Consider the following 12442-nt stretch of genomic DNA (forward strand, 5'->3'; position numbering starts at 1 on the left):
CCACAGCCTCCCCGAATCCCACAGCCTCCCTGAACCCCCAGAGCCCACAGCCCCCCGAACCCCCCAGCCGCCCCGAGTGTCCCGAGCCCCGCGGCCCCCACGCCTGCCCTGGAGCACAGGCCGGCCTTCCCGTTTCCTCCCGGGAAGCCCCACGGCCCCTGCATTGTTCTCGGCACGGATGCGGCCCCAGCAGAGGCGGGAGCGGGGCCAGGGGCCGGGACCCCGTCAGCTGCACCGGGGAGCGGCACCGGGGCTCCTCAGGGACGGGGGGGGCGGTGTCCGGGTCTGGGACCTGTCCTGGTCGGGGACAGTCCTGGTCTGGGACCTGTCCTGGTCTGGGACCCGTCCTGGATTGGGAAATGTCCTGGTCTGGGACCTGTCCTGGTCGGGGACAGTCCTGGTCTGGGACCTGTCCTGGTCTGGGACCTGTCCTGGATTGGGACCTGTCCTGGTCTGGGACCTGTCCTGGATTGGGACCTGTCCTGGTCTGGGACCTGTCCTGGTCTGGGACCTGTCCTGGTTTAGGACCTGTCCTGGATTGGGGCCTGTCCTGATCTGGGGCCTGTCCTGGTCTGGGACCTGTCCTGGTTTAGGACCTGTCCTGGTCTGGAACTGTCCTGGTCTGGGACCTGTCCTGAATTGGGACCCATCCTGGTCTGGGACCTGTTCTGGACTGGGACCTGTCCTGGTTTAGGACCTGTCCTGGTCTGGAACTGTCCTGGTCTGGGACCTGTCCTGAATTGGGACCCATCCTGGTCTGGGACCTGTCCTGGATTGGGACCTGTCTTGGTTTAGGACCCATCCTGGTCTGGAACTGTCCTGGTATGGCACCTTTCCTGGTCTGGCACCTGTCCTGGTCTGGCACCTGTCCCGCTTGCCGTGGCAGCACTGGCAGGGTCTTTGCTCCCTGGCGTCCATCTTGCCGCGGTTCCAGCTGCTCCTGGGCCACGCTGCGGTGTCCCTGCTGTCCCCCATGCCGTGGTGGCTGTCTGCCCTGCCCGGGCACACCAAAGCCTGCCCTCGCTCACGGCCTGGCACAGCGTCCCCATGGCACCGCTGTCTGCCGGGGGCACCGTGCCCTCCCCGGGGTCTGAGCAGAGCCATGGGGGACAGGCCAGGGCTGGCAGTGCCATGGGGGACAGGCCAGGGGTGGCAGTGCCTTGGGGGACAGGCCAGGGGTGGCAGTGCCATGGTGGGGACAGGCCAGGGCTGGCAGTGCCATGGTGGGGACAGGCCAGGGGGGACAGGCCAGGGGTGGCAGTGCCATGGGGGACAGGCCAAGGGTGGCAGTGCCATGGGGGACAGGCCAGGGCTGGCAGTGCCATGGGGGGGACAGGCCAAGGGTGGCAGTGCCATGGGGGAACAGGCCAGGGGTGGCAGTGCCATGGTGGGGACAGGCCAAGGGTGGCAGTGCCATGGGGGAACAGGCCAGGGGTGGCAGTGCCATGGTGGGGACAGGCCAAGGGTGGCAGTGCCATGGGGGAACAGGCCAGGGCTGGCAGTGCCATGGGGGACAGGCCAGGGGGGACAGGCCAGGCAGTCCTGTGCTTCAGGGAGGAAGCACTGCCTGTCACCTGCCATCCCCCTGGAGCTCGTGCCTCGGTGCCAGCAGCCCCTGGCAGTGGCAGCACCGTGAGCACACGCCAAGGCCCCCAGCTGCACCGTGTCCCATGCCAGGCCCTGTCACCAAACCAGCCATCGTGGCACCTGTAGCTCACTGGGGACAGGCAGGAAGGGTCCGCTGCCTGCATGGGGACAGGCCAGGGGTGGCAGTGCCACCCTGGCATCACGCTGTGCCACCCTGCCATCATGCCCCAGCTCCATGCCATGCCACCCTGGCACGCTCCTGTGCTGCAGGAGGACACCAGGGCCACCAGGAGGGAGTGGCAGCAGCTCCAGGCTCTGTCTGGGGGTGCTCAGTGCCAGTGCTGGGCTGGGCTGTGCCTGTCACACACACCTGTCCTGTACACACCTGTAACACACACACCTGTCACACACCTGTCACACACACCCCTGCACATGTGTGTGCCATGAGTGTGTCCCTAACGCACTCCCCTGTCCCACGTGCCCGTGGTGATGGGCCACACCAAGGGCCCCCCTTGCTGTCCCCTTGCTGTCCCTCACGCCAGTGTGGTGGCACAGGTGTGCCAGGCAGGATGGGCAGTGCCAGTGTCCCCTCTGCCCACAGGGCACTGGACACCTGGGGCACATCCCAGCATGGTCTGGTCTGGATGGCACCATGGCCCATGCCCCCGTCCCCAGAGTGTTGTGGCACCTGGCTCTGAAAGTGTCATGGCCCAGTGTCGTTCTCCTGTGGTGCCATGTCCCTGTGTCCTGCTCCTAGGGGTATCACGGTGTGGTATCCCAGTCCAGAAGGTGCCATGTCCCTGTGTCCTGCTCCTGGGGGTGTCATCCCAGTCCAAAAGGTTCCATGTCCCTGTGACCTGCTCCTGGGGGTGTCATCCCAGTCCAGAAGGTGCCACGTCCTCATGTCCTGCTCCTGGGGGTGTCACGGTGTGGCATCCCAGTCCAGAAGGTGCCACGTCCTCATGTCCTGCTCCTGGGGGTGTCATGGCAGCATGTCCAGGTCCCTGTGGTGCCATGTCCCTGTGTCCTGCTCCTGAGCATTCCGTGGCTCCACGTCCTGATCCTCATGGTGTGTCACCTTTTGTTATGGTCCTAAGGACGTCACAGCATTTTGTCATTGTCCCAAAGGCATCTTGTCTCTCTGTCCACGTCCTGGGGGTGCGGTGACATTGTGTGGTGGTCTGAGGGCGTTGCTGCAGTGTCCTGGCCCTGAGCAGGCCATGGGAATGTGTCCTGTTCCATCAGGGTGTCACACACACCTGTGTGTTTGGTGACCTGGTGCTCAGGGTGACACAGCAGCGTGTCCTGGTGCTCAGGGTGACACAGCACTTGTCCTGGTGCTCAGGGTGTCACAGCAGCGTGTCCTGCCCATGAGGGTGTCACACACACCTGTGTGTTTGGTGCTGAGTGCCATGGTGGAGCATCCTGGTGCTCAGGGTGTCACAGCAGCGTGTCCTGGTGCTCAGGGTGACACAGCACTTGTCCTGGTGCTCAGGGTGACACAGCAGCATGTCCTGGTGCTCAGGGTGACACAGCAGCGTGTCCTGGTCCATCAGGGTGTCACACACACCTGTGTGTTTGGTGCTGAGTGCCATGGTGGAGCGTCCTGGTGCTCAGGGTGACACAGCAGCATGTCCTGGTGCTCAGGGTGACACAGCAGCGTGTCCTGGTGCTCTCAGGGTGTCACAGGACTTTCCTGGTGCTCAGGGTGACACAGCAGCTTGTCCTGGTGCTCAGGGTGACACAGCAGCGTGTCCTGGTGCTCAGGGTGTCACAGCACTTGTCCTGGTGCTCAGGGTGACACAGCACTTGTCCTGGTGCTCAGGGTGACACAGCAGCGTGTCCTGGTGCTCAGGGTGACACAGCAGCGCGTCCTGCCCATGAGGGTGTCACACCCACGTCTCCTGGCCCTGGGGCTGCCGTGACACCGTGTCCTGGTCCCAAGGGTCCCCTGGGCAGGTCACACCTGGCCCGCACGAGGTGGGACTGGGACCTTCCAGCGCGGTGTGCTGCCATCCCCCCCGGCAGCACCAGCGCAGCTCTTCCCCTCCTCCCAACAGGCGGAAAGCAGCGACACCCCCAAAGACACCGCGGCCGTCCCCAAGTGTCCCCCGCCCTGCCCGGAGGCCAGTCCCGCCGAGCCGCTGCCCAACGGGGACGTGGAGGGGGACGCGGAGGAGGCCGGGGCCAGCCCCAAGGGCGGCCGGCCCGAGGAGGACGAGACGGAGAGCCTGGCGGACGGAGAGACGGGCCGGGCGCTGGAGAACGGCCGCTGCACCCCCAAGGAGGGGCTGGACGCGCCGGCCGACGAGGGTGAGCTGGCCCCTTCCGACCCCCAGAAGAAACGCGGGAGGAGGAAACTCCTGGAGGCCACAGAGAAAAGTAAGAGCTCAGCCTTGGGGGCTCCCCCCACGCTACAGGGCCCGGCCACAGAGACCCCCGGGGAACCCTGGCCCCCAGGACCCCCAGGGACCCCCAGTCCTTCAGGGACCCCCAGCCCCCAGGGACCCCCAGTCATTCAAGGAACCCTGGCCCCCAGGGACCCCCAGTCCTTCAGGGACCCCCAGCCCCCAGGGACCCCCAGTCATTCAAGGAACCCTGGCCCCCAGGGACCCCCAGTCCTTCAGGGACCCCCAGCCCCCAGGGACCCCCAGTCATTCAAGGAACCCTGGCCCCCAGGGACCCCCAGTCCTTCAGGGACCCCCAGCCCCCAGGGACCCCCAGTCATTCAAGGAACCCTGGCCCCCAGGGACCCCCAGTCCTTCAGGGAACCCAGGGACCCCTGGCCCCCAGGGACCCCCAGCCCCCAGGAAGCCCCAGCTACTCAAGGACCCCCAGCCCTTCAGGGACCCCAGGGACCCCCAGCCCTTCAGGGATCCCTGGCCCTTCAGGGACCCCCAGCTCCCAGGGACCCTCAGTGCCCCAGGGACCCCCAGCCCTTCAGGGATCCCTGGCCCTCCAAGGAGACACCCAGCCCCCCAGTGATCCTTGGCCCCCCAGGGACCCCCAGCCCTTCAAGGACCCCCAGGCCCCCAGGGATTCCTGGCCCTTCAAGGACCCCTGGCCTCCAGGGACCCCCAGCCCTTCAGGCATCCCTGGCCCTTCAGGGACCCTCGGCCCTCCACGGAGACACCCAGCCCCCCAGTGATCCTCGCCCCCCCAGGGACCTCCAGCCCTTCAAAGATCCCCAGCCCTTTAGGGACCCTCAGCTCCCCAGGGACCCCCAGCCCTTCAAGGACCCCCAGCCCACCAGGGACCCCCAGCCCTTTAGGGACCCCCAGCTCCCCAGGGACCCATGGCCCCTCAGGGACCCCCAGCCCTTCAGGGACCCCCAGCTCCCAGGGACCCTCAGCCCCCCCAGGGACCCCCAGCCCCACCATCCTGCTCCACGAGGGCTCTGGGCTGGGCAGTGCTGCCACAGGAGGAGGAGGAGGAGGAGGAGGAGGAGGAGGAGGAAGGGCTGAGCCCCTCCATGCCATGCAGGATTTGGGGGGGGGGGGGGCTGTGCTCATCCCATCCCCCTTTCCTGACAGCAGGAACAGGGATTGGGCTCCTTGTGCTCGGTGCCCCGTGGTGCCAGCACACTCCTGTCCACCTGTGAGACCTCCCTGGCACCCGTGCCCCCACGGCAGCCGTGCCCGTGCCCAGGAGGCGCTGGGCCCCGGCAAGCGGGCAGGGCAGAGGGGCCAGCGCCATGCTGAGGGGGCAGCCCCTGCCCAGCTGGGGCACAGCTCAGCACAGGGGGTCCTGGGGGTCCCAGGGCATTTCTGGGCCATGTCAGGGGTGCTCAGGTAGTGCAGCCACCCCGTGGTGCTGGGACCAGCGCTGGGTCCCCAGGACACAGGGACAGGCTGGGGACAGCCCCGAGCAGCCTGTGATGCTGCAGGGCTGGAGCGTCTCTGCCGGGGTGAGGCTGAGGGAGCTGCGGCTGCTGAGCCCGGGGCAGAGCCCGGGGATCCCCGGTGCGGCACGGGCCGGGAGGGCCGTGCGGGCGAGCCCGGGGCAGAGCCCGGGGATCCCCGGTGCGGCACGGGCCGGGAGGGCCGTGCGGGCGAGCCCGGGGCAGAGCCCGGGGACAGGACCAGAGGCCGTGGCCCAGGCTGGAGCCCAGAGGGTCCCTCTGGAGCTCGGGACAGCCTTCTCAGCACTCCCAGCTCCGGCACTTGGGCCTTCCTGACTGGAATCATCACAGACTGACCGGCCAGCCATGGCGAGCCTGTGCCGAGCCAGGGAGAGTCCGGAGGGACACGGAGCTGGGATGGAGCTGGAAGAGGCAGAGATAGAGATGGAAGAGGCTGGGATGGCTGGGGCAGGCAGGGATGGAGCTGGCAGAAGCAGGCATGGCTGAGGCAGGGAGGGATAACTGGGGCAGGCAGGGATGGAGCTGGAAGAGGCAGGGATGGCCGGGGCAGGCAGGGATGGCTGCGGTAGGCAGGGATAGATTTGGAAGAGGCAGGGATGGAGCTGGCAGAAGGAGGCATGGCTGGGGCAGGCAGGCATAACTGGGGCAGGCAGGGATGGCTGGAGCAGGCAGGGATGGAGCTGGAAGAGGCAGGGATGGAGCTGGAAGAGGTTGGGATGGAGCTGGAAGAGGCAAGGATGGCTGGAGTAGGCAGAGATGGCTGGAAGAGGCAGGGATGCAGCTGGCAGAGGCAGGGATGGCTGGGGCAGGCAGGGATGGGAGCTGGAAGAGGTTGGGATGGAGTTGGAAGAGGCAGGCATGGCTGGGGCAGGCAGGGATGGCTGGGGCAGGCAGGCAGGGATAGCTGGAGCAGCCAGGGATGCAGCTGGCAGAGGCAGGGATGGCTGCGGCAGGCAGGGCAGCGGGTCAGTCGGCAGGGCTGGAGCGTCTCTGCCGGGGTGAGGCGGAGGGGGCTGCGGCTGCTGAGCCCGGGGCAGAGCCCGGGGATCCCCGGTGCGGCACGGGCCGGGAGGGCCGTGCGGGCGAGCCCGGGGCAGAGCCCGGGGACAGGACCAGAGGGTCCCTCTGGAGCTCGGGACAGCCTTCTCAGCACTCCCAGCTCCGGCACTTGGGCCTTCCTGACTGGAATCATCACAGACTGACCGGCCAGCCATGGCGAGCCTGTGCCGAGCCAGGGAGTGTCCACAGGGACACGGAGCTGGGATGGAGCTGGAAGAGACAGAGATAGAGATGGAAGAGGCTGGGATGGCTGGGGCAGGCAGGGATGGAGCTGGCAGAAGCAGGCATGGCTGAGGCAGGGAGGGATAACTGGGGCAGGCAGGGATGGAGCTGGAAGAGGCAGGGATGGCCGGGGCAGGCAGGGATGGCTGCGGTAGGCAGGGATAGATTTGGAAGAGGCAGGGATGGAGCTGGAAGAGGCAGGGATAACTGGGGCAGTCTGGGATGGCTGCGGCAGGCAGGGATGGCCAGGGCAGGCAGGGATGGCTGGAAGAGGCAAGGATAACTGGGGCAGTCTGGGATGGCTGGAGCAGGTAGGGATGGCTGGAAGAGGCAGGGATGCAGCTGGCAGAGGCAGGGATGGCTGGGGCAGGCAGGGATGGCTGGAGCAGGCAGGGGTGGAGCTGGGAGAGGCAGGGATGGAGCTGGAAGAGGTTGGGATGGAGCTGGAAGAGGCAAGGATGGCTGGAGTAGGCAGAGATGGCTGGAAGAGGCAGGGATGGCTGGAGCAGGTAGGGATGGCTGGAAGAGGCAGGGATGCAGCTGGCAGAGGCAGGGCTGGAGCTGGCAGAGGCAGGCATGGCTGGAGCAGGCAGGGATGGCTGGGGCAGGCAGGGATGGGAGCTGGAAGAGGTTGGGATGGAGTTGGAAGAGGCAGGCATGGCTGGGGCAGGCAGGGATGGCTGGAGCAGGCAGGGATGGCTGTGGCAGGCAGGGATCAGGGATAGCTGGAGCAGGCAGGGATGTCTGGGGCAGGCAGGGATGGCTGGAGCAGGCGGGGATGGAGCTGGAAGAGGCAGGCATGGCCAGGGCAGGCAGGCATGGCCGGGGCAGGCAGGGATCAGGGATAGCTGGAGCAGGCAGGGATGGCTGGGGCAGGCAGGGATCAGGGATAGCTGGAGCAGGCAGGGATGCAGCTGGCAGAGGCAGGGACGGCGCTGGCAGAGGCAGGGATGGCGGGATGGATGCATGGATGAGCCGCACGCTGCAGATGCTGCCGCAGTCACGAGGCGCAGCCGCGGGAGCGCCGCAGCCGCGCTCGGGGGGAGCGGGGAGCGGGGGGGGCCCGAGGGCAGCGGACCCGGCTGCGGTGCGGGGACGGCCGGCTGCGGTGTCCCGGCGCTGCCAGGGCCCCGGGGCAGCGGTGGCAGCGAGCTCCATCCCTCCCTCCCTCCCTCCCTCCCTCCCGCACGGAGCCATTTCCACGCTCCGGGCCGGGGTCACCGGCTCCTTCCAGCGTGGGGCTCGTGGATGCCGTGCCTGGGACGAGCCACGGGAAATCCCCGCTGCAGTCAGTGCCCCCCGGTGTGGCCAGTCCCGGTGACAGAAGGGACCAGCATCTCAGAACAGGCCCCTCTCCCGTGCCTCAGTTTCCCCCCTGAGACCCCTGTGGATGAGGATGGGATGCCTGGGCACAGCTGGAGTGCACAGACACTCTGCTCCCCCGTGTCCCAGCGTGTCCCCTACCGTCCCAGTGTCCTGCAATGCCCCCCCCTTGTTCGCCCCTGTCCCCTGCTGTCCCCCAGCGCTCAGAGCACAGCTCTGGGCTGCTCTCCTCCTCCATCCTTGCTGCTTTGGGGGGCTCCAGCTGCCACAGGAAGGCTGGATCCCCCCCGTGCCAGCTGCAGGGTGCCATGCCGGTGTCACACTGGCCAGCCCAGGCTCTGTGCCAGCGTGGCCATGAGTGCCCAGCAGCCAGGGCCGAGTGCCAAGGGGTGCCAGCAGTGGGTGAGTGGGTGGGAGCCCCCCGCCCAGCCAGCAGCGCCCCGCTGCCGCGGCCGCCCCCGCTCCCCCGGCGGTTCTCACCCCCCGAAACCCTCGGGGTTATTTTTAGCCGCTTTCCTGGCAGCGCCTCGGCAGACCTGCGGATGTGCCGAGAGCACAGGAAGCAGCGGGGCTGCGCCGCTTCCCCTGCCCGCCGGGGGGGTCCCTGCCCCGGACCCCCAAACCCCGCCGGGGCAGAGCCGCGGCCCCGCCACCGGGCCCGGCGCTGGGGGCTCTGCCAGGCCCCGTGTCCCGGGGAGCCTTGGCTGGGCCCCGTGTCCCCCGGTGAGCCCCGGGTGGGCCCCGGGAGTCCCGGGTGGGCCCCGTGTCCCCCGGGGAGCCCCGGGTGGGCCCCGTGTCCCCCGGGAGTCCCGGGTGGGCCCCGTGTCCCCCGGGAGTCCCGGGTGGGCCCCGTCGCCCCGCGGGGTCCCATGGCCCCCCGCTGACGCCGCTCTCTGTTCGTGTGCAGGCAAGGACGAGAAGGAGGAAAACAACTTCGACACCCTGAAAATGGAGGCAAGTACGGCCTGGGGCTGCACCCTGCACGGCTGTGCCCGGGAGATGGGCACAGCCCGCCCCAGGAGATGGGCACAGCCCACCCCAGGAGATGGGCATAGCCCCACAGCCATCCCAGGAGATGGGCACAGCCCGCCCCAGGAGATGGGCACAGCCCACCCCAGGAGATGGGCATAGCCCCACAGCCATCCCAGGAGATGGGCACAGCCCGCCCCAGGAGATGGGCACAGCCCACCCCAGGAGATGGGCATAGCCCCACAGCCATCCCAGGAGATGGGCACAGCCCGCCCCAGGAGATGGGCACAGCCCACCCCAGGAGATGGGCATAGCCCCACAGCCATCCCAGGAGATGGGCACAGCCCGCCCCAGGAGATGGGCACAGCCCACCCCAGGAGATGGGCATAGCCCCACAGCCATCCCAGGAGATGGGCACAGCCCGCCCCAGGAGATGGGCACAGCCCACCCCAGGAGATGGGCATAGCCCCACAGCCATCCCAGGAGATGGGCACAGCCCGCCCCAGGAGATGGGCACAGCCCACCCCAGGAGATGGGCATAGCCCCACAGCCATCCCAGGAGATGGGCACAGCCCGCCCCAGGAGATGGGCACAGCCCACCCCAGGAGATGGGCATAGCCCCACAGCCATCCCAGGAGATGGGCACAGCCCGCCCCAGGAGATGGGCACAGCCCACCCCAGGAGATGGGCATAGCCCCACAGCCATCCCAGGAGATGGGCACAGCCCGCCCCAGGAGATGGGCACAGCCCACCCCAGGAGATGGGCATAGCCCCACAGCCATCCCAGGAGATGGGCACAGCCCGCCCCAGGAGATGGGCACAGCCCACCCCAGGAGATGGGCATAGCCCCACAGCCATCCCAGGAGATGGGCACAGCCCGCCCCAGGAGATGGGCACAGCCCACCCCAGGAGATGGGCATAGCCCCACAGCCATCCCAGGAGATGGGCACAGCCCGCCCCAGGAGATGGGCACAGCCCACCCCAGGAGATGGGCATAGCCCCACAGCCATCCCAGGAGATGGGCACAGCCCGCCCCAGGAGATGGGCACAGCCCACCCCAGGAGATGGGCATAGCCCCACAGCCATCCCAGGAGATGGGCACAGCCCGCCCCAGGAGATGGGCACAGCCCACCCCAGGAGATGGGCATAGCCCCACAGCCATCCCAGGAGATGGGCACAGCCCGCCCCAGGAGATGGGCACAGCCCACCCCAGGAGATGGGCATAGCCCCACAGCCATCCCAGGAGATGGGCACAGCCCGCCCCAGGAGATGGGCACAGCCCACCCCAGGAGATGGGCATAGCCCCACAGCCATCCCAGGAGATGGGCACAGCCCGCCCCAGGAGATGGGCACAGCCCACCCCAGGAGATGGGCATAGCCCCACAGCCATCCCAGGAGATGGGCACAGCCCGCCCCAGGAGATGGGCACAGCCCACCCCAGGAGATGGGCATAGCCCCACAGCCATCCCAGGAGATGGGCACAGCCCGCCCCAGGAGATGGGCACAGCCCACCCCAGGAGATGGGCATAGCCCCACAGCCATCCCAGGAGATGGGCACAGCCCGCCCCAGGAGATGGGCACAGCCCACCCCAGGAGATGGGCATAGCCCCACAGCCATCCCAGGAGATGGGCACAGCCCGCCCCAGGAGATGGGCACAGCCCACCCCAGGAGATGGGCATAGCCCCACAGCCATCCCAGGAGATGGGCACAGCCCGCCCCAGGAGATGGGCACAGCCCACCCCAGGAGATGGGCATAGCCCCACAGCCATCCCAGGAGATGGGCACAGCCCGCCCCAGGAGATGGGCACAGCCCACCCCAGGAGATGGGCATAGCCCCACAGCCATCCCAGGAGATGGGCACAGCCCGCCCCAGGAGATGGGCACAGCCCACCCCAGGAGATGGGCATAGCCCCACAGCCATCCCAGGAGATGGGCACAGCCCGCCCCAGGAGATGGGCACAGCCCACCCCAGGAGATGGGCATAGCCCCACAGCCATCCCAGGAGATGGGCACAGCCCCACAGCCCGCCCCAGGACATGGGCACGGCCCCACAGCCACCCCAGGAGATAGGCACAGCCCCACAGCCCACCCCAGGACATGGGCACAGTCCCAGAGCCCACCAGGCAGTGTGGTGCTCCTCGTGCCCATGGGTACCATCTCCCCCTCTCCCTTGGCACCGGTGGCTATGGGGGAGCTGCAGGGCCCACATCCCCACAGGATGGGGGTCCTGGGGGGTCCTGGGCTCCCATGCCACACAGCCAGACACCGGGCAGCACTTGCTGCAGTGCTGGGGACCGGTGGCACTGGGACGTGCCAGGTCAGTGACCCCCTCCAGCCCTGCTGAGCCCTCTCCTCAGTTCCCTCAGTTCTCTGGGCACAGTGTGTTGGGTCTGCTTTGGGGCAGATCTGTGCCTGGATGGCACTGGTGGTGCCCACCAAGTGCAGCTGTGATGCCATGGCATCCGCATCATTGAATCCCAGACTGGTTTGGGCTGGAGGGCACCTCGGAGTTCATCCACGGAGGGACACCTTCCACTAGACCGAGCTGCTCTGAGCCATGTCCCGTGTGCCCTGGAGCACTGCCAGGGCCCCAGGGACAGCCACAGCATCTCTGGGCACCCTGTGCCAGGGCATCACCACCCCACAGGGAAGAACTTCTGCCCAGCGTCACACCTCTGCACGCCAGGTCCTAGCGCACACGTGGGCCAGGCCACGTTCATGTGCCCAGGCAGGCCGTGCCCCCCTTGCCCGTCACAAGGTGTCCCCCGGGCAGCTCTGCCGTGTCCCCTGTGCCGTCCCCAAGCCGTGGCTGGCCCTCACCCGGCTCTCTCCGGCAGGGCTCGCGCGGGCGGCTCCGCGGCGGGCTGGGCTGGGAGTCGAGCCTGCGGCAGCGGCCGATGCAGCGGCACACCTTCCAGGCCGGGGACCCCTACTACATCAGCAAGAGGAAGCGCGACGAGTGGCTGGCACGCTGGAAGCGGGAGGTGAGGGCTGGCACCAGGGGGTGGCACCGCGGGGCCACTGAGCCACGAGGGTCCCACGCGTCGGTGGCACGGAGCCCGGGCTGGGGCTGGCCGGGCACACAGGGGATGGTCAGTGCACACAGGGCTTGGGTGGGCACAGGGGAGATGGTGGCACAGAGCCCGGGCTAGGGCTGGCCGGGCACACTGGGGATGGTCAGTGCACACAGGGCTTGGGTGGGCACAGGGGAGATGGTGGCACAGAGCCCGGGCACACTGGGGATGGTGGCACAGAGCCCGGGCTGGGGCTGGCTGGGCACACAGGGGATGGTGGCACAGAGCGTGGGCCGGGGCTGGCCAGGCACAGAGGGGATGGTGGCACAGAGCCCAGGCTGGGGCTGGCTGGGCACACTGGGGATGGTGGCACAGAGCATGGGCCGGGACTGGTCGGGCACACTG

The 12442-nt window shown here is 68.3% G+C and overlaps 1 protein-coding gene across 1 annotated transcript in view; it reads left to right on the plus strand.

The window, feature by feature from the left end:
- The window catches only part of LOC121337546 (DNA (cytosine-5)-methyltransferase 3A-like), a 21082-nt gene extending 8900 nt beyond the window's left edge, over nucleotides 1-12182 (plus strand). Inside the window, exons 4-6 of the mRNA XM_041407683.1 lie at nucleotides 3648-3969; nucleotides 8961-9007; nucleotides 11861-12182. Of these exons, the coding sequence (XP_041263617.1) occupies nucleotides 3648-3969; nucleotides 8961-9007; nucleotides 11861-12175 (684 nt within the window). The 3' untranslated portion in view covers nucleotides 12176-12182. The remainder of the gene's footprint in view (nucleotides 1-3647; nucleotides 3970-8960; nucleotides 9008-11860) is intronic.
- The last annotated feature ends 260 nt before the right edge of the window (nucleotides 12183-12442 follow it).

This window comes from Onychostruthus taczanowskii, unplaced genomic scaffold (assembly GCF_017590055.1).
Source record: "Onychostruthus taczanowskii isolate IOZ18803 unplaced genomic scaffold, ASM1759005v1 scaffold277, whole genome shotgun sequence".
NCBI classification, from domain to species: Eukaryota; Metazoa; Chordata; class Aves; order Passeriformes; family Passeridae; genus Onychostruthus; species Onychostruthus taczanowskii.